The sequence below is a fragment of the Lepidochelys kempii genome, chromosome 13, assembly GCF_965140265.1.
Source record: "Lepidochelys kempii isolate rLepKem1 chromosome 13, rLepKem1.hap2, whole genome shotgun sequence".
In the NCBI taxonomy this organism is placed as follows: domain Eukaryota; kingdom Metazoa; phylum Chordata; order Testudines; family Cheloniidae; genus Lepidochelys; species Lepidochelys kempii.
Window position 1 is genome coordinate 26,702,014 of NC_133268.1, and position 21,381 is coordinate 26,723,394.

Genomic DNA, 21,381 nt, shown 5'->3' on the forward strand with positions numbered 1-21,381 from the left:
ATTCCCAGTGGCTGCAAAACTTTCGCATGCGTAAGGGCACTTTCATGGAACTTTGTGTCTTGCTTTCCCATGCCCTGAGGCGCAATAATACCAAGATGAGAGCAGCCCTCACAGTTGAGAAGCAAGTGGCAATAGCCCTGTGGAAGCTTGCAACGCCAGACAGCTACCGGTCAGTTGGGAATCAATTTGGAGTGGGCAAATCTACTGTGGGGGCTGCTGTGATGCAAGTAGCCAATGCAATCAAAGATCTGCTGATATCAAGGGTAGTGACCCTGGGAAATGTACAGGTCATAGTGGATGGCTTTGCTGCAATGGGATTCCCTAACTGTGGTGGGGCCATAGATGGAACCCATATCCCTATCTTGGCACCGGAGCACCAAGCTGGCAAGTACATAAACCACAAGGGGTACTTTTCAATAGTGCTGCAAGCACTGGTGGATCACAAGGGACGTTTCACCAACATCAACGTGGGATGGCTGGGAAAGGTACATGGCGCTCGCATCTTCAGGGACTCTGGTCTGTTTCAAAAGCTGCAGGAAGGGACTTTATTCCCAGACCAGAAAATAACCGTTGGGGATGTTGAAATGCCTTTAGCTATCCTTGGGGACCCAGCCTACCCCTTAATGCCATGGCTCATGAAACCATACACAGGCAGCCTGGACAGTAGTCAGGAGCTGTTCAACTACAGGCTGAGCAAGTGCAGAATGATGGTAGAATGTGCATTTGGACATTTAAAAGCGCGCTGGTGCAGTTTACTGACTCAGTTAGACCTCAGCAAAACCAATATTCCCACTGTTATTACTGCTTGCTGTGAGCTCCACAATGTCTGTGAGAGTAAGGGGGAGACATTTATGGTGGGGTGGGAGGTTGAGGCAAATCACCTGGCTGCTGGTTACGCACAGCCAGACACCAGGGCGGTTAGAAGAGCACAGGAGGGCACGATGTGCATCAGAGAAGCTTTGAAAACCAGTTTCATGACTGGACAGGCTACAGTATGAAAGTTCTGTTTGTTTCTCCTTGATGAAACCGCCCACCCCTTGGTTCATTCTACTTCCCTGTAAGCTAACCACCCTCCCCTCTTCCCTTCGATCACTGCTTGCAGAGGCAATAAAGTCATTGTTGCTTCACATTCATGCATTCTTTATTAATTCATCACACAAATAGGGGGATAACTACCAAGGTAGCCCAGGAGGGGTCGTGGAGGAGAGAAGCCCCAGGAGGGGTGGTGGAGGAGGGAAGGACAAGGCCACACAGCACTTTAAAAGTTTAAAACTTTAAAACTTATTGAATGCCAGCCTTCTGTTGCTTGGGCAATCCTCTGGGGTGGAGTGGCTGGGTGGCTGGAGGCCCCCCCCCCCCACCGTGTTCTTGGGCGCCTGGGTGAGGAGACTGTGGAACTTGGAGAGGAGGGCGGTTGGTTACACAGGGGCTGTAGCGGCGGTCTGTGCTCCAGCTGCCTTTCCTGTAGCTCAACCATATGCTGGAGCATATTAGTTTGATCCTCCAGCAGCCTCACCATTGAGTCCTGCCTCCTCTCATCACGCTGTTGCCACCTTTCAGCTTCAGCCCTCTCTTCAGCCCGCCACTTACTCTCTTCAGCCCGCCATCTCTCCTCCCGGTCATTTTGTGCTTTCCTGCACTCTGACATTGTCTGCCTCCACGCATTCGTCTGTGCTCTGTCAGTGTAGGAGGACAGCATGAGCTCAGACAACATTTCATCACGAGTGCATTTTTTTCGCCTTCTGATCTTTGCTAGCCTCTGGGAAGGAGAAGATCCTGTGATCCTTGAAACACATGCAGCTGGTGGAGAAAATAAAAGGGACAGTGGTATTTAAAAAGACACATTTTATAGAACAGTGGGTACACTCTTTCACGGTAAACCTTGCTGTTAACATTACATACATAGCACATGTGCTTTCGTTCCAAGGTTGCATTTTGCGTCCCCCCAGCGTAGGGCTAGCCCCTCCCCCCTCCCCGTGGCTAACAGCGGGGAACATTTCTGTTCAGCCACAGGCAAACGGCCCAGCAGGAACAGGCACCTCTGAATGTCCCCTTAAGAAAAGCACCCTATTTCAAACAGGTGACCATGAATGATATCACTCTCCTGAGGATAACACAGAGAGATAAAGAACAGATGTTGTTTGAACACCAGCAAACATACACTGCAATGCTTTGTTCTACAATAATTCCCGAGTACGTGCTACTGACCTGGAGTGGTAAAGTGTCCTACCATGGTGGATGGAATAAGGCTGCCCTCTCCAGAAACCTTTTGCAAAGGCTTGGGAGTACATCCATGAGAGCCGTGAATGCCAGGGCAAATTAATCATTAAATATGCTTGCTTTTAAACCATGTATAGTATTTTAAAACGTACACTCACCAGAGGTCCCTTCTCTGCCTGGCGGGTCCGGGAGGCAGCCTTGGGTGGGTTCGGGGGGTACTGGCTCCAGGTCCAGGGTGAGGAACAGTTCCTGGCTGTTGGGAAAACCAGTTTCTCCGCTTGCTTGCTGTGAGCTATCTACAACCTCATCATCATCATCTTCCTCATCCCCAAAACCTGCTTCCGTGTTGCCTCCATCTCCATTGAAAGAGTCAAACAACACGGATGGGGTAGTGGTGGCTGACCCTCCTAAAATGGCATGCAGCTCGTCATAGAAGCAGCATGTTTTGGGCTCTGACCCGGAGCGGCCGTTCACCTCTCTGGTTTTCTGGTAGGCTTGCCTCATCTCCTTAAGTTTCACGTGGCACTGCTTCGGGTCCCTGTTATGGCCTCTGTCCTTCATGCCCTGGGAGATTTTGACAAATGTTTTGGCATTTCGAAAACTGGAATGGAGTTCTGATAGCACGGATTCCTCTCCCCATACAGCGATCAGATCCCGTACCTCCCGTTTGGTCCATGCTGGAGCTCTTTTGCGATTCTGGGACTCCATCATGGTCACCTCTGCTGATGAGCGCTGCATGGTCACCATGTTGCCACGCTGGCCAAACAGGAAATTGAAATTCAAAAGTTCGCGGGCCTTTTCCTGCCTACCTGGCCAGTGCATCTGAGTTGAGAGTGCTGTCCAGAGTGGTCACAATGGAGCACACTGGGATAGCTCACAGAGGCCAATACTGTCTAATTGTGTCCACAGTACCCCAAATTCGACCTAGCAAGGCTGATTTCAGCGTTAATCCCGTTGTCGGGGGTGTAAGGAAATCAATTTTAAGAGCCCTTTAAGTCGAAAAAAAGGGCTTCGTTTTGTGGATGGGTGCAGGGTTGAATCGATTTAACGCTGCTAGATATGACCTCAACTCCTAGTGTAGACCAGGGCCTAGAATAAAGAGAGCAACAGGGATTTGGGCCAAAGTAGCATCCCTTTCTGTGCCCAGCCGTTATTAGGATGTGGATTTATTGCTGTCACTAAGGGCCACAGTTCCAAAACAGCCTTGCTCCAAGTTAGGCACCAGCATAAGTGAGCAGGTTTTCAGACGATCTCAGTGTGCCAGGCATGCATTGGGTGCTAGGGATTTTTGAAAATGTGGTCCTTGTTAGGTGCCAAAAATGTGAGCATGAGGTTGTTCTTGTAGGCAGTTTTGAAAATCTGGCCCTTTGGGCCTTCTTGAGCCATAGGAGTAGGACAGGCTTTTCACAAAGGATTAATGTCTGTGGGACAAGTTCTCCTCCCAGTTACACCAGTGTGGATTTACAGTAACACCAGTGAAGTTGCTCCTGATTGACACTGATTTGCGTGAGGTCAGCATCTGGCCCTTCCGTTCTGGAGGAGCTCATGTACCATGATCCCAGTTTGACATCACCTCTCCTCTTGCCTTCTGGAACCTCGTCAGTGCTCTTTCTGAAGGGAAGAGGGTCACTTCGATCCTTCGCTCTATGAACAATATTTGATCTAGTGGTTCATGGATATTCTGACCACGTTATTATCACAATTACTGATTTTTGTATCGTGACCAAAAATGTGCTCAACATTATGAGAGACTTGAAATGGACCAACCTTTGGTTCCTTCTGTCTGGTAAATCCCTTCTTAGGTGATCTTGAGAAATGCTCTTCTGGACTGTCAGCAACAGACATTTTTTTTAGATGTCATCTCCAGTTTTAAATGTTTCTTTGGGATCTCGAATAGGATAGGACTAGACGCAGGTATGTCTCTCAGAAGGGAGGCTATTCTCACTGAGATCTGCAACATGTTCCTGCTGCTCTTTGGATGAAACGATTATCTGTCTCACTTTGTATGCCAACCTCATCAGTATTCACATTTTTAACCGATTGACCCAGAATGCAGAGCAACATTAATCATGCAATATGCCACCCTCCAGTCTATACTGTGTGATTGCTTTACCTCCGGATTTGCGTCCCTGGGGACTGGACACCTGGACCTCCAATAAGTCTCAATAGACATGTAAGGCCCATTTCAACAGGCAACGGGCCTAATTCACCTTTGCATTATTCTAGGTATGGAATTACTTTATAAGGCTGCTCTAACCTATGCCAGGGTTGGGACACAACTGAACAGAGACTCAGAGAACTCCCTGATGCCTCCCACTTCTGGTGCTCTGAGTGGATCCCAGCCACAGCAGTGAATTTGCCCCTTAGTTTCTAAAAAAAATCATATTAACCATACAGGGCCAGGGCCTCTGCTTACCTTGCACCTTGTGCCATCATTTGCATCTATGCAAAACAGGGGGTAACAGGACAATGGTGCAAGTGGAAAAAGCATTTCACACTCACTTTGCATGGGTGTAAATGATGAGACATTGTGAGGCAATGGCGACTCAGGCCCATTGCTTTCAAATTCAGCAAAGACATCAATCATCATTCATCACTCATCATCATCAAACGCAGTAGTAGATTGTGCAAATGCTACTGAGCAGCCTGCATTTGAATCCCTGTTTGATTCAAAAGATGTTTTAATAAATGCTCTTTTTTTGGGACAAGGGGGAGGAGGAAGGGAGGAGACAGGTGAGGACACATACTTTAGATTTAGGGTTATAGCAAAAGTGTTTTTTTTCCAATTCACAACATGGAGATGGTGAGACACTGACGTATGTTCAATGTGCAGTTACAATGGTTGCTTTTCTTCAAAACGCTAAGTTCCGGAGCTGACTTAAATGGTCTCCCAGGGGGAAAGCAGAGAGAAAGAATGGGCACAAAGGTCATGGGGCATGCTATTAGCAAAGAGCTGGGGATAATTCATGGGGAGGTGAGAGGAGGGACCACAGCATGAGAGATCGGAACATGGAGGAGACAGTCAAAAGGAAATTGACTTCTGGAGAGGCTCAATACCCACATTTATTTATCCAGGAGCTAATTATTGACTGAGCTGTTGCCTCATGAATATTTACAGCACCTTGAGGGACCACGAGTCTTAATATTGACTGAAACTCAGTTAATGTATGTACTGTTATTTTGTGCAGACTACTACCTTATACAAGCAGAGTATCTTTTAAGGGATGACAGCAGGGTTGTGTAGTTAGAGCTCTGCACTGCTGACTCTGACAGAGCTACACTACTGCTGTGTGACATGATTTTTAGCTCGAGCAGACATACTCACACTAGCTCTGATTGGGCTAGCATGCTAAAAATAGCAGTTTGGTCGTGGTGGCATGGCCAGCAGCTTGGCCTAGCCAGCCAAGTATTACTCTGGCTGAGCTCCTAGGTGCAATCACAACTCAGATCGGCATGGCCTGGACCTGTAAAAACTGGAAGCACTGTAGAGCCACCAGTATGCTGATGCCTTTGTGCTGTTCTGTAACAAACAAGGAGCCGTGCTGATTCAGGTTCGGTGGGACAGAATGTGTTCTAAACAAGACCATCAAAATGATTGGGCGGGAGGGGGAACCGGAGGGTTGACCATGATCAGCTAATGCATTTTTAAACACCGCTTGCTTTTCTACGCTAAATACTAAGAAGCGTTTAAAAGCTGATTAGTTAACACTTTAGATATTTGCCAAACACTTCTAATTTTTCTAGTCTGGACAGGATGCAAAGGGCATTCCGACCCAGCTGTCGCCAGGCAGGGAACTGCACTCTGCTGGGATTAAAAGGTTCTCCAATCTCCTGATTAACTTGAATGGGTCAGAGTCTCCTCTCACTTACACCAGTTTTACATCTGCTACGCCAAACCTGGCCATTGAATTAGGACCCAGAAATAATGAGATTGTCTTGAAAAATCATGAGATTATTAAAAATAATAATACATTTTGGGTTCTTTGTATTTGCCTTCTGGTTTCTGAACCTTTAGGTGGCTTTTAGTTCATTCACTCAAGTTTTTCTCTGCAACCCAGAGGCCTACCGACTTACTTTAAAAAAAAGCAAGATGAGAGTCTCACCGACTCATATGCCTCCAGGAGGTGGGACTTTAAGAAGAACATCAAATGTCATGAGATTCTCAATAAAATCATGAATTAGCAACACTTGCTTAGAGACCATTTGTAACCATTGCAGGTTGGCATAAATTAGAGCAGCACCTAGCCTGTCCTAAGCTGTTGGGGTTGGGAGCCAGTGCAAATGTGCCATGAGATCCAAGGAGCTGTAACTGGCTCCTGGATGGCTCCTCCCTGCTGTCCTGCACTGAGGGGATCTCCATGTGGAACAGAATCAGGGTCTTACAGACAAAACATCCTCTAATCCAGAAGAGTTTTTTTCAACCCAACAGACTATGCCTCATCCCAGGCAAAGCAAACCCACTGGCAGAGATGAAACAGGAAAGAGTGAATCCAGAAACACCAGATGGGTCCCAGAGGTCCTGAAAAGGTGAGAGAGAAGACAGCAGAGGTGGAGTAATTTCCTTTTTTTTATTATACAGGATTTTATATACAAGGCCACCTTCTTCCCACATATTAGCATCATGGTCAGTTCATAGCAAAAAATTGCAGCTCATCTCTCAAAGCCTAGACAACAATGCTACAACGGCTCGGCACAGCACAATGGACAAACAAATAGTACCAGAACTGAAACATGGAAGGAAGAGGAGAAGGAAAAGAAAAGAATGGTCGTCCCTTTTAGCCCTCATGATTATTTCCAACGACGAAATGCAAGTAAAACGTTGTGCTTCAAAAGCCATGCTTACAAGCAGGCCAGGCTCTTTCGGGGAGGGAAGCACGGCCCCATGGCTTGCTTTCCACTCTGTCTCCCTCCTAAAGACTCTGTGAGAGGCCTGGGTTTGAGTGCTGGAGCAGAAACCAGGATGCCGCTGGGAAACTGTTCAAGCGGCTCTCTGTGGTTCTGCTTTGTTTCATCCAGTTTCTTGGAGTTGGTCAAGGAGAAGACATGGGCAGCACTCGAGAGGGTGCGGGGGGGGGCTCCGGTTGGCATGTCAGTGTGGACTGAGTCTCAGCCCCATCAACCTCTGAAGCCAGAGACTAGGAATAAGCCCAATAAAGAGGGAATCTGTGACCGTGCAACAGATGGGGAAGTGGGGGTCCTTTTACAGACTGTTTCATTTGAAGAAACCACCCATGTCTGCTGACCTTTGTCTTCTGGGCTGTGAGTGGGCTAAGGGCAGTGTGAACTCAGGAGTGGAGAGGGAAGTGGATGCTCTAATTCCCTCAGGCCCAGCATGCCGGACACTAACCCTCACAAGTCTTTTATGCTCAGGTGAGTTACTACACCCCCCCCCCCCCCAGCCCCATTGCAATACACATCGATGCAGAGTGGAGCCTTCAGGGTCTGGTGCAGGGACCAGCTCATCTCTCCCGCACCGCCTCCCAGCCAGACCTTGAAGGCCCAGAGGGAGGCTGGAGCGAGGGATTGTGTGTGACCATGCTGCCATAGGGGATTGGGCCAGAGGGGAAGAGGTGGCATCGCACCCCTCAGCCTGAACTGTTTGATTGTCCAATAAAAGGGTGTCACACTAGCCACCTGGGTCCACTTTCACCCACACCCCCTTATTCCACAGTGACTGTTTGCCTGCTTACCCTTTAGTTACACATTGTCAGTCGGATGGCTAAGAAACCAGACCTCTGAAGACTAAAGGTGCTCTGTTTCTGCTGCTCTGGCTCACCTATTCTCCTGTTGATGGCTTCCTTCTCTCTCTTCGTGCTGACATGGTGGTCCAAGGAGCCCAGTGCAGAACAAGGGGTATGGTACCGATTCCCTTACACTTGGAGGTGACCGTGCATCCAAGGTGGCTCATGGGGTAAAAAGGACTCGGAACGAGGTGATCGGTCCGAGGAGGAAAGGTGCCCCTCTGCCCCATTCATGAACATGATCATATGTGTGAAACTACAAATTGTCCAGACCAACATACTCATTTCCCCAATTAACAAACACGCCGGCCCCTTCTACCTCAGGAACTAAATTCTTTATTGGATTACGACTAGCTATGTCTTCCCGCCTCTAAGGACAGCTCTGCAACGTCCCCGATTCATTTTACAATACAACCTCCATCCCAGAGAGTGGTCAGTGACGGTCATGGAGCGTGTATTTGTCCACTGCCTAGGCCAGCAGCAGGGCTCTGAGGAGCAGGGATCCACTTGGATGACTGGTTTTCTTTGTTTTTGCTTTACAGATGGGTTGAAGATGTCGGTCCATGTTTCTCCTTTGGAATGCCAGGCGGAGATGACAGCAGCCCTGCATTTTATGCTTGTCCGGCTCAGCATGCCAGTCCAGGGTATAACCTTGTGCTCTCCTCACACTGGTGTTCATCGCTGCTCTGAATGTGCTACTACGAGAGAGGAGGGAGAAAAACAGGAGCGTCACTCTCCGTGTGATTTAGGAGATGAACTTAGGGGTCAATCCAGAGCCCAGCTGAGCAGCCAGGCTTGGTGCTGGGAAAATGCACAGGGTTTGTTGGGCGACGCATCTTCCAAAGAAGCTAAGATACATAAGGGGGAAACGTTTCCCCCGAATCCAGCATGCAACCCTTGGAGACTTGAGAGCTGCGCTAGCTGTACCTGCTTACTGTAGGCTGGCGTCCTCCATAACTCTGTAATGGCTGTTCTCCTGGTGGGAGGGAAAAGGCAAAGAGAAACAGAAACAGGAAATCAACATTAGCCCCTCCTCTTGGGCAGTTCCAGCACGGGGAGTTCAATGATTAGCTCAGACCATGGTGGAAAAGATGGAGGGTGGGGAAGGTGTCAAATCATCCAGGAACATGGATGGAATATATAATGTCACTGGGAAGCAGCAACAGTTGGGGTCCCTAGCATGGATATTCACACACAGCACTGAAAGCATGCAGGGAACATAGCAAACGGCCAAATCCTACAGGTGGTTGCTTGTTGTTTATGCCCTCTCAGTCTCTCCTGTTGAAGCTGTTGCATTCTGGGTAAATTAGAGTCGTTGGAGCAGGGGGACTGGATTCTGGGGCTCCTACCACCCCAGGGAGTGCTCTAACCACAGATCTAGCTCTCTCAGGATGGTGGGAGCTTCTGAGGGTGATGCTATGTTTGTTACATGCTGTGCACACTAACTGGGCTTCTGTTAGTCTGTGTTTGTTTCTGTTTTGTTACTTGCTGTTTCATTGTTTTAGGGGCGTTGTTGGGTCCCTGGCCTTCTCCTTGGGCATCGTGGGGGGTTCAGATCGGGTTCATGGGATCGATTTCAGATGGGTTTAGTGGTTTGACCTGCAAGCACTAGGTTTGGTGTGTGCCTGCTATCTCCTGCACTGGGAAGTGTGTTGCTGAGTGTAGGTGAGGTTATTGGCCATGCTAATATAAAAAATGCCTCTTGAATGAACAAATCTATAGTGATTTTACTGGCCGAGGAGCAGTTTGTGAATAATTTGGTGCTGGAAGGACTCCGATCAAGGAATCTTTTGTTCAAGTTTTTCCCTAGTTTACTCCTGTAATGTCCCCACTTCCTTCAGTGAGACGCTAGTGTCTGATCTCTTCCATTATGGGATGGGAGTTTCTCCTGTTAGTATGCAGATGTGAAATATGTTATGTCATTCTGCCACTAGGTTTAGGTGGTTCTAAACAGCCTTGAACCTGGTTTTAAAGCACCGTATAGATGGTGTTTCCTGTGAGGTACTGCTGGTCACTTGAGGGGTTCCTGTCCATGCATGACTGGCTCGGGGGTTCCTGATTAGAATATGGGACCCCCGGATAGTGTGGAGGGTGCTGGGACATCAATTAACTTGCATCTGTACTGCCAGATTCTATCCCCTCACTCAGCATATGTGGCCTGCCGTTGTCCAGGTAGCAGCCCCCAGAGAGGAACCCTCTATTGTGACCCTGTCAATTGCAGCTGGACAGATGCGAGTCCAGGAGATTGAGGAGCACCTCCCTTGCAGGAAGCAGAAATAGGTTCTAGAGATGGGGTGAAGAACGGATTGACGAGATGGACTTTTGCAGTGCTGTTTCTAAATGGGCTAAGACTCTGACGGCCCTTGACCTGCTGGCAATGGCTGAGGATGGAGCTGTGTACCCCAAGAAGGAGGATAGCATTGCACTGGATGGTAGCTCCATGCCTGGAACTCCCAGTGGGGTGCTGTCTTCCCCTGGCCTGGTGAGTCCTCAAGCCCCCAATCCTGCATGCTGCACTGATGATGCTGGGTCCCAGCCTGGGACTGCACTGCCTGCCACTCTTGGACAATTGGTGTGACAGCTGCTCCCACTGAATCTCCCTCCTTTGTGAATGGTGAGAATATTAGAGTGGTGGCTCAATGTTCTTCTGAGCTGATGGAGCATGAGGGAGATGAAGAGGACAAAGATCTCTCTGAGTCCTCACTGATTCCTGATGTCCCAGCCAGTCAGCTAGATAGGAAGTGCGCTAAGAGCCATTCAATCTTATTGGGCTCTTGCCAGTGTTGTGGTCCCCCTTGGTTGACCCAACAGTTGCAATGGGGCACCTCTGGGTTTAATGGGTTGGGTTTTTTTTTCAGATCTGAAATGGCTCCTTCCTGGATTCTCTTTTCAGGGATGGGTTTTGATTGCCAACAGTCTTGTGTCCACAGGTGGCCTGGGCTAGTGCCCCCCCCCCCCCCCCCCCGGGCCTTTTGGATCAGATTCTGAGGCATATTTGTTTGAATAGTTACCACTGGCTGCACCCTGCTTTGTTGTTCCTGCCATTAGATGCAGGGGGCCAGGGGCTCATTGATTTAGTCAGCAGAGTGGCAGCCTTTTGCCTCCACTCTGTTCAGTGGTTGCTATATTCTGTCTTCCCGCTGGCCTGTATGTCCCTTGCTTTTTCTCTCCTCCATCCTGCTGCAGGGATGGGCTTTGACTTTTTCCTGTTTTTGTTGGACCTGTTCTAGATTTGCCTTCACTCTATAATGGTCTTTTTACCGCTTGTTGCCTTCTGCAAAGTGCATGGCCGGACCAGATGTTTTCCGTTTATGGTTCTTGTAAGAGCTGCAGTTTTTTAACCCATCTTTTCACGCTGCAACTCTCTCCTCCAGGAGCCTGTTTTCTGCCTTTACTCAGCCATCAAAACCAATAACACTATAGTATTCAAAAGTAATATTCAAAACAATATGGGTTACATTAATGTGACTGCCATTTTGGGGGCAATTACTGTATAATATCATAGTTTTTGTAAATAAGGGGGTATGTATTTTTGTAAGTTTCCCCCCAAGTCACTATTTTACAGTATATTTAACTGGAAACTCTTTCTAAAATGTAAATGCTCATCTGTAGTGATTTATATTCTTGCACATACAGTGGGGGCTAATGCTGCTGTCTTTACCTAATCTTTACTCTGGTAAAACACCCAGTCAATGCAATGGGAGTTTTGGATTAATTGAGTCTGCAGGATTTAACCCTCTATTCTGAAATCAGGTAACAATGACCCCGATGGTAATGATTACGTGCTGGGGGGATGAGTGAAAATTTCATGTGGAAAATGTAATTCTGAATTCCCAGACATTTGTGCAATTAAAACGGCAACCTCAACACTGCATTAGCAGAGAGCCAATCCCCAAGAAAGACTGCTTCCTCACAGCTCCCATTGCTTGCAGTGGGAAATGCACCTCACAAATATGAGCCAGGGTTAGTTTGTTTTAACAGTCCTTGTTTACTTTTTCAAAAAATAATTCTGATAATAAATAGGGAAAATGCATTTTTCCATTTGACCAAAAATTGCCTTGGCAAATATTTAGGGTCCAATTCTGATCTCCGTCACTCTGGGTATCAATCAGAGTAACTCCACTGAACTCAGTAGAGAACCAGCCTTCTAAAAGCTCTGTAAGTGAAAGGAGAATTGGGTCCGCAGTTTGCCAGAGCAGCTGCTGAGGTCTTCTCCAAACCCGTTCACCTTCTGGGTTGAGAACAAACATGTTCTATTTTTGACCCCAAAGGGAGTTATTTCAGGAAATTATAAGCTACTGAAATCAGAGGCTGAGAATGAAGAGGCCACGTTGACAGTAACTAGAATCAAAACAGCAATGCATAAGTGCATTCTGGCTAGAATAAGTGCCCATTGCAAAGCCTAATGTGGCTGGTAGTGAATGCAGAAAGGTATGCAAGTGAATACACATCAAATCAGTGGTGCTGGAACTAGGAGTGTTGGGGGTGCTGCTTCCCCCCCACCCCGGCTTGAAGTAGGAAAAACAAACACCAAATCCATGGTTTCCATCAGCAGCACCCCCACTATAAAAATTGTTCCAGCCCTCTTGCATCAAATGAAAGATCATTCTTGTGATGAATATGTGATAGCAAGAAATGGTGCCACGGGATCTCTTTATCATGCATAGCAAAGGCACCAGACCTCATCAAAGTAGGCACAAGCCGGAGAGAGTGAGGCCTTGTCTACACTAAAGGGAAAAGACGATATAAGCTACGCAATTTGAGTTATGTGAACAGCATAACTCAAGTTGATGTAGCTTAGATCTACTTACCGCAGGATCCACACTATGTGACGTCGACTCTCCCGTTGACTCCCCCTACTCTTCTTGATCTGGTGGAGTACAGGAGTCAACGAGAGAGCGATCGGCGGTCAATTTAGTGGGTCTTCACGCTAAATCGACCGCCGATGCGTTGATCGCTGCAGCATCGATCCTCCGGTAAGTGTAGACAAGCTCTGAGAGAATAACTCTAGAGCTCAGTGGTCTGGGCACTCACCTGGGATGTGAGTCACATTCAAATCCCTGCTCCAATGAACATTTAAGTATTTTAGACAAAGTGGAACAAGGCTAGGGCACTCAAGGGAGGTGGGAGACCTGAGGTCTGCTGGGCAGCAGGGGACGTAAAGTTAGCCATTGCTAAGGTAAGCCTAAGTCCCCTTTGTGGATCTAGCCTCGAGGGCCCAAATTCGCTGTTCAAGTAAATAAGCCAAATTCCATCAAAGTCCATGGAGCTGCAGCCATTTACATCTGCAGGGAATTTGGCCCGAAACATGCAGACTGCCTCTCCCTGCATTGCCATGCTCGCTGCTTCTCTGGCACCCCAACCAAGCCACGCTGGCGGCTTGGCCGTGCAGACCTGCTGCAGGCACCCGTCCTGCTCACCTTCTGAACTCTGCAGGGCTGGAGATGCTTCCTAAGGCCAGGGCATCTGACCCATTCTGTAAGAGGGCCCAGTTCCATTTCTATTTGAGGTCTGTGGACTGGGGTATTAAATTTAGAGCTTGATCACCCCAATCCCGCCGGGGTCCAGGGGAAACTGGCACAAACACCAGGGGCAGAATATGGCATTTGTGTAGTTACTAAACTTCTATTGTGGGATTTCCACAGGGACAAAGGAGATAGGTGCCCTACTTCTATTGACTTTCAATGGGTGTTTGGTGTCTAACTCCCCTAGGTTCATTTAAATGTTACAGCTTTAGCCAATACCATTGTTAAATATTTCCATACGCTTTTTGGCAGTGTGGCCTAGCGGATAGCGTGCACTGAACTGAGATTCAGGAGATCTGAGTTCATTTATTCGTAGAGTCCAAGACCCAAAGGGACCATTATGATCATCTAGTCTGACCTCCCATATAACACAGGCCAGAGAACTGTCCCAACATAATTCCTAGAGCAGATCATTTAGAAAAACATCCAATCTTGATTTAAAAATAGCCAGTGATAGGGGGTCCACCACAATCCTAGGTAAATTGTTCCAATGGGTTCTATTCCCAACTCTGACAGTGGCCTCTAATTTTGGACAAATCAATTTACATATCTTGCCTCAGTTTCACCATCTGTAAAATGGGGCTAACACTATCAACCTCCTTTGTAAAGCATGTTTGCAATCTACTGAGGAAAAGTGCTCTATAAGAGCTAAATATTCACTTCTTCACCTATACATTACTTATGTGGCTAGTGTCGTCCGTTTTATGCATCAAATTTAGATGCATGAGCTTTTGCTCAATGAACTCCTCGCCTGAGGAGATGGATGGTCACAAGAGATGCGCCCTCACCTTAGGAGACATGCAGGGGCAACTCCTGTATTGAGCATCTTGCGAAGTCTGCAGCAATGGAGCTCCCCTCCTACACACCTTCTAAGCTGTGTAATACAGGCCTGACCCAAAGCCCATTAAAGGCAATGGAAGGGATCCCATCCATTTCCATGGGCTTTGGATGAGACCCTTGGAAGATGCTTCTCAAAAGGTGTGCAGAAGGGCAACTCATTTGGCTAAAGCTTATTTGTATCTGCTGAGGCATAAAGTGATTGGCTCATAGACTCAGATTTTAAGACCATAGCAGATCATAATGATCATCTACTCTGACTCCTTGTATAACAACGGTCATAGGACTTCACCCCACATTCTCTATGTAAATGACATATGCAAAAGAAGCTACATGTAAAGCTATGTGTCAAACAAAGAAGATGCTTATTGCAGTAGAGAACAGAGGCTCCAGTCAGGATCAAGGCCTCATTGTGCAAGGTGCTGTACACACACAGGAAGATTCAGTCCCTGCACCTCACGAGCTAACAGTTTAAGATATGTGGCCTATCTGAACTGGGGTTGCATCCATCTGGCTTTCACCCAGACAATCCAGGTTTTGGTTTCTGGGTCTGGGTGCCATTTAGGGTTGCCTGATGCCTGGTTTTTGGGGACCTGGCAACCCTAAATGGCACCCAAACCAAAAGTCTGGTTATCGCAGGGGCAGGGGAGGCACCGGGTCATTAACCCATGCCAGACCCTGCTCAGCCAGGGCCGCTTCCTACCTGCAGGCAGGCTCCTTCAGACAATGCAGCAAGCGATGGGGGGATGGGGGAGAGGAGAGAGCGATGGGGGCCAGGCCTCGGGGAAAGAGGTGAAGCCTCTGGGGGGAAGAGGTGGCAAAGAGGGCGGGAGAGGGGGAGTGGGGACTTAAGGGAAGAGGCAGAGCAAGGGCAGGGCCTCAGGGGTCTGGTTACCAGAAATTAGAAAGGTGGCAAACCTATAAATCAGACCAGGGGTGAATAACTTTTTTAGGTATGAGAGACTTCTGAGAAAAAGTAATAAAAAGCCCCGATCTTCAGGGACACCAACAGATGAGGACTGTTCTGGTTAAAGTGGTGTGAATACCTGTATTTTTTTTGGTTCACTGGCTGTTTAAAAAAAAAAAATTGTATGTTTTGGGCTGACTCGAAACAATTGTTTTTTTGAAAATTTTGGAAAACCAAAAAGAAAAATCATTTGTTGCAGGTCGAAGGCAATGTTATATTCAACATGAAACAGAATGCTTTGTTTCATTTTCCAGCTTTTTTAAACTATACATTTTTTAAAAAGAAGTCCATTTCTGAACAAAAAGTCATTTTGCACTGAAAAATGGAAACATTTTGATTTTTTTCAGAATTTTTTTAGGCTTCTTTTCAACCAAAACAGTTTGGCGAAATCAACATGAATTCATGAAATATTTCAGTTGACATGAATCTGCATGTTCAGCAAAAAAAGTTTCAGATGAAAAATTTCACCTGGCTCTAGTTCTGATGTTTGTAAGTCAAGGGATACATAGAATGGAAGGAGTAAAAAAACCCATTGGAAGTTATTGCAGAAATGTTTAAACATTGCAATTTTGGGATTAAAATATCTTGAAAATGGCATTTGTGATTTAAAGTTTGTGCCTTAAAGTTTGTGAGAAAATGCCATCTGGTGGTAAGATGCAGCCTGACAAGTGGCAGGGCCTTTGAGAACTTTTTCACTAAGTTAGAGGACTGTGTGTGTTCATTATCAGAGTCTTGCTTTAACCTTAATTTGGGGAAACAACTGAGCTTTCTCTAATTATAATATGCCTTGCAAAGGCTCCTATCACGGTAGTATCTAAGCAGGGTCCTGATCTTGCAAAGCACTTAAGTAGATGCTTAACTACTACTGGGCGAATAGCCCAGTTGGCTTCAATGGGAGTAGTCACAACCCCAGATCCATACAGCATACCGTTAAACATGTACTTCATATTAAGCACATATTTCAATCCCACTGAAGTCAATGGAACTTAAGCACATGTGTAAAGTTAAGCACATGCTTAAGTGCTGCCTTTAGTTGGGATGGGAATAAGTGCATGCTTCAGTGCTTTCCTGAATCAGAGCCCACATGCTTAAACTTAAGCATGTGTCAATGTTTTGCTGGGTTGAGGCCCAGGACCTGTGCTGAGAAACAGCTGCCATAATTCCCCAGAGGTGGCCACATTTCAGTGGTGGGTGAAGGCTCTGCTTCTACAGATTTTGCAACCTGCTGTGAGAATTTGGGCTCTGTCTGGATGAAAGACACTCTGCAAATGCAAATCATTATGAATGTGGTGCTGTAATAACATATCTGTGCTACGTGCTCCAGCACGTCTCAGAATCATTTATTACGGAGCAAAGCAATTTGTACAAACCAGGGATTAATTGTTACAAAAGCACAAATAAACATGGCCTGAATATGCAAAGCTAGCCATTTTTTTACAGCATCTCTGCGTACTGCAATTAATGTAATGCTTTCCATCATGGAGGAAGGGCTGGGGTAGGGGAATACAGCTGCAAACAATCACAGCATTAAAGATAGTGATTTATTTTTAAGAAGGAAAAATGAATTTTTCCAGTGGTTTTAATAAGCACCAGTAAAATTAGAGCTGGTTGATTAATTCCCTTAGCAGGGTGGGGGTTCCTCTCCCATTGTTGCTTACCAGTTCGTCTTCACAGTCATCTCGTGTGAGTCCCTCCTCTTCTCCCTCCTCCCCGTTCAGTGGCTCCTCTGTATTGATTTCTGCCTCTGATGCTGTGTCGTCCTGGGAGATCTCACTTTTGTTCCCATCTGCCTTCTTTCGTACCTCTGAGAGACAAGAGCCGGGGCAGCAAGGTCAGGAGGATGCAAAGGAAATGGAGGCGAAGGAACAGTTTGGAGTTACACTCAAATAGTCCAATGGGGGTCAGATAGTCAGAGCCCATGAGGAGCAAGTTTATAAATAATCGGCATGCGTCTCTTCCCACACTGGGATAACTCCACTTACTCGGCTGGAGCTAACCCACGCCGGTGTGTGTGTGGGGGGAGAACTGGATCCAGTGACTCAACTCTGACCTTCAGGAACCACTTCCACAAACGAGGATGGGACTGCCATCCAATCTTCAGTGGTGATTTTGTGGGGTGGATGCCTGTCCACTAGGATCTGCACTGAGACCCGCCCTATAGCTCCTCACAACTCTCAGTCATTACACTACCGACCTGGGCTGGATTTGAACCAGCAAAATCGGGGGATAGCAGGATCCATGTCCTGTTAGCTACTCTGTGAATCACCCAGCTCCGCAGCTGTGGGTATTTTAAGCATTCTCCCCCCTTTTCCATGATCCAATGTCCGTTTGCATGGGAATAAGAGCAGGAGTCTTCTCCATTCCAGTAGCTCAGGCTGAGCTACAAAGGGCCTATTTTCCAACACCATCAACATTCTCCTGAAGTTTGTACACTTAAATTCACCCTCTGCACCACCCAAGTCCTCACATAGGGTTTAAGAAGCGGTGACTAGCCCATGTGCTTGACCTCTGAATAGGGGAGAATTCCGTGCCTTAGTGAAAAACATAATACAGCAAACCAGTCGAGTAAAACAACTCTACTGGCTGTAGCTGGAATCACCATGTCCTATCATCAGAGGAATACAAATTGACTAAGGCGCTGTAGCCTGGGCACTTACACCGCACCCTGACAGTCAGGGCGTTTACCAACTGGATTGTAGTGTCTGTTTAAGAATTTGGAATCTTACCCCTTTGGCAAAGAAGTTGGCTGTCTCTGCTGCTAACTCTGAAGGAGAAATCGATTAGTGCCTATGGCTGGGAGCATGCTTCCCCTAGACTGAGGCCCTGACCATGCAAAGACTCATATGCCTGAGTTGACTTGACTCGTCTCTTTAAAGTCAATGGGGCTATTTGCAGTGTGTAGGGTTAACCCCCCTGTTTAAGTCTTTGCAGGACTGGGGCCTGAATTGTTAAAAGTAAAAGCAAGCGAGATCACTGAGTGCTTGGATGCACATTGGCTCTGCCTCAAGCTAAACCAACTCAACAGAGCCAGCTCTAAGGGCGAGCAGGGCTGTTGCATTGGGCACCAACATCCAGGGGGCACTGTTGCGCGGTGCCTTTTTTTTCTTGCTCTGCTCTGATTGGCCAGCCTTTTTCATTCTTATTTTTCTCGGCTGATTGGCCAGCTGTCGGGTTTGTTGGGTTGTTTTGTTTTGGGTTTGTTTTCTGCTCAGCCACTGTGGGGGGTGGCTCTGAAAACTTTTTCCAACCTGGCCAGCTACATAGCTCAGGCCACTCTTGAGAGCCAGGTCAGGGTTATCAGGGCATCCACACCCAAATCTTTGCCAACTAGGGTTGCAAACCCTCCAGGATTGTCCTGGAGTTTCCAGGAATTAAAGATTAATTTTAAATTAAAGATTATGTCATGTTATGAAACCTCCCGTAATACTTACAGCCGAAATTGGCAACCCTGAATGCCAACTCAGGCGGGAGCGTTAGCAGGGACTGGAGGCATAGGAACATTTAGCAATGAAATTTGAAAGGATGACTCAGCATTGCCAATTCTCACAATTTTATCACAAGTCTCATGATACTTGAAGCCCCAGCTCCTCGAATCATGTGACGATGAGCTAGATTGTCAAAGGTATTTAGACACCTAACAATGCAATGGTGTCTAGCAGGATTTTCAAAAGTGCCCATGCTTTAAAAGGCATTTAGGCACCTCTCTGTATCTTTAGGCACCTAAATGTCTTTAAATATTTGGTGAATATCTCAGCTTTCTTTTAAAATGGCAAGTTTGTTTCTAGCCATCTTGGCTACATAGAAAAGCTTGAAAACATGACCCTAGTGTATCCCCAGGGCTCAGAAACCAGAAAGCTAGGAACCCCTGCCCCCCAATTCATTATTTTTGAAATTTTCCTGATTTAAAAGTGAAGCTCATGATTTCTGGGGACCTGACATGCTTTCTGAAACTCGTGGGGTTGGCAGTGCTAGATTTCAGAATCAAGATTCACCACGTTTTGTTGTGATTTTTAAGGGGGGTCCAGATTTGTGGATGGTGGGGTGGGGGGGTGAGAGGAAGGGGAAGCTTACCATTTCTCTTTTTCCTTTCTTTTTTGCTTGAAATAGGACAATTTTTGAGTGAGCATGGATTGAGTCTTCACTCAAACATGGATCAAGTCTGAAGCTTAAAGCCCACAGAGTTGTGGATTTCAATTTCAGGCAAAACTGAATTTATACCAGAAACACGCAAAGACCATTGTGTGCGACAATTTCACCAGTTAGCAGAAATATGGATTTCAAACTCCTCAGGGCAGGCACCTCATATCCATTTTGGTCTGCAGTGTACCCAGCATGCTCTAGGTGCTATATAAACACAAAATAACAGCATCTTAGAAAGTGGTGATCCAATGGGGTAATAACTTAAAGTAACAGCCAATACAAGAATACAGGTCTCAAGTGCCCAAAGAATGGCCTGCAAAGTCGAAATAACTGGTTTTGAAATGGGCTGCTCTGCATTTGACCTCCTTGCCCTCTCTCAGTGCCATTATGTGCAGCTAACTGACCTGTGCATGATTTCTGTTCTTCAGCAATCTGCTCCAATCTGCCCAGAAGAGCATCTATGTTGGATTTGATCTGTGTCAGCTCGGTTTTGATTGTCTGCAGCTCATTGCATTTCACTTCAAAGAAGAGAGGGAGAAGGACAGGCTTTATTCCATGTTGTTATTTTACATATTAGCGTTTGATTGGTTTTTAAAAAAGATTTTGGATTAGTCACAAAACCTTCAGCCCTAACAGAGCTTGGCAGCCACAGCAACACTGTGGAAATCTCCCAGTGACTGGGATGGTGGGGATGCAATCAGGGATAATCTGGGGTGTCAACACGGAAACTGTTCGGAGCCACTGAAGAGACGGGGTGGGGACTGCTTAAATGGGACATCCTAGGAAATGAGATGGGATATAACTGGGGCAGCTAGCAGTGCACTCCCAACAGGAGTTAGAGCTGGAGGCTGTTGTAACTGTATAAATATTATGCACACATGTAAACCCACTGCATGGAAATCCTGGGGCTGCCCGCCAGCCTGCTCCACTCACTGGGGGCCAGGTGGAATTCCAGGGGCCCTGTCCAAGAAACACTGACTACTGGCAAGTGGGACAGGTTGAGACTTTTGGGAAAAGCCCATTGCCTCTTTGCTGTCCCAGCAGTAACCTGCTCCCTCCTTCTCTGGCCTGCCTTTCTGACGTGATTCACTTCCTGCTGCAAGTTACTGATCATGCCATTGGGCGAGGTGGTACCAACAATAAGGGGGAGACAGGAGGTTAGGCTGTGGCCTGGGTGGAACTGGTATGAAGCCAGCATGAGCTGGGAACCACTGTTGTCAGGCTCAAACAGTTCCTGGCTAGCAGAGCTCCCCTCAGTCTCCATGTTACACTCCCCATTCCCAGCCACTAGCCAGCAGCACTGTAACTTTCCTTTCTCGGAACAAATTACTGTGTCCCATTCCTGCACACAGAGCTTTGATTGCTTAGGCCAGCAGAGTCTGGGAGCAGGGCTGCTGCTGTCCATACCAGAACTCACAGGAGCCCGCTGATGTTCCCAGCGCAGGCCTGCAAGTCCACATCCCAGGACAATTACAAAGTCCCAAACTGACTTTGGATGTTGGATCTGTATATGCGGACCCTGTGTTGGCATGTGCCAATGGGCATATGTGTGAACACTTGGGCAGCTTTGAGCACCAACGGGAGAGGTGCACATCTACCGAAATGGCATGCACGAATGTGCTGCCAGCAAATCTGGAGGGGGTACCAGATGCAGTTGCACATTTACTAGGTCTATTTTAGACAGAGCCTTTGAAAATCCAGCCTGCATCTTCACCCCTTGACTTTGGAAACCACTGAGAAGGCTTGGGCTGATTATGTCAGGACCCACTTGCTGCCAGTCCCCTTAGGGCAGGGAGAGGCCCAGAACCCACATGCTGGCGCCCCTGGAACAGGTATCGGGAGGGTCACATTTTGTACCTTACTCAACTTGCAGCAATGTCTGCCCCCCTGATTTTGGTTTATGTCGCCCACACCTGTCAGCAGGTAGCTGTGCTAGTTCCAACCGGGACGG

At 47.1% G+C, this 21,381-nt stretch overlaps 2 protein-coding genes across 7 annotated transcripts in view; both read right to left on the reverse strand.

Moving 5' to 3' along the window:
* Positions 1 to 1,136: 1,136 nt before the first annotated feature.
* Positions 1,137 to 5,653, reverse strand: LOC140896947 (uncharacterized). The gene is made up of 2 exons (XM_073309130.1): positions 2,379 to 5,653; positions 1,137 to 1,800 (listed from the first exon to the last, which is right to left on the reverse strand). Exons 1-2 carry the CDS (start codon positions 3,040 to 3,042, stop codon positions 1,259 to 1,261), a joined length of 1,206 nt encoding a protein of 401 aa, XP_073165231.1. The 5' UTR covers positions 3,043 to 5,653; the 3' UTR covers positions 1,137 to 1,258.
* Positions 5,654 to 6,774: 1,121 nt separating this feature from the next.
* RALY (RALY heterogeneous nuclear ribonucleoprotein) overlaps positions 6,775 to 21,381 on the reverse strand; it is a 277,534-nt gene continuing 262,927 nt past the window's right edge. For 5 of the 6 annotated variants that reach the window (XM_073309890.1, XM_073309888.1, XM_073309892.1 and 2 more), the window contains 4 exons: positions 19,835 to 19,948; positions 16,949 to 17,094; positions 8,889 to 8,937; positions 6,775 to 8,659 (listed from right to left, as the gene is read on the reverse strand). In XM_073309890.1, coding sequence (XP_073165991.1) covers positions 8,893 to 8,937; positions 16,949 to 17,094; positions 19,835 to 19,948 — 305 coding nt within the window. In that variant the 3' untranslated portion in view covers positions 6,775 to 8,659; positions 8,889 to 8,892. The remainder of the gene's footprint in view (positions 8,660 to 8,888; positions 8,938 to 16,948; positions 17,095 to 19,834; positions 19,949 to 21,381) is intronic. The other variant, XM_073309893.1, reaches the window with a different exon arrangement.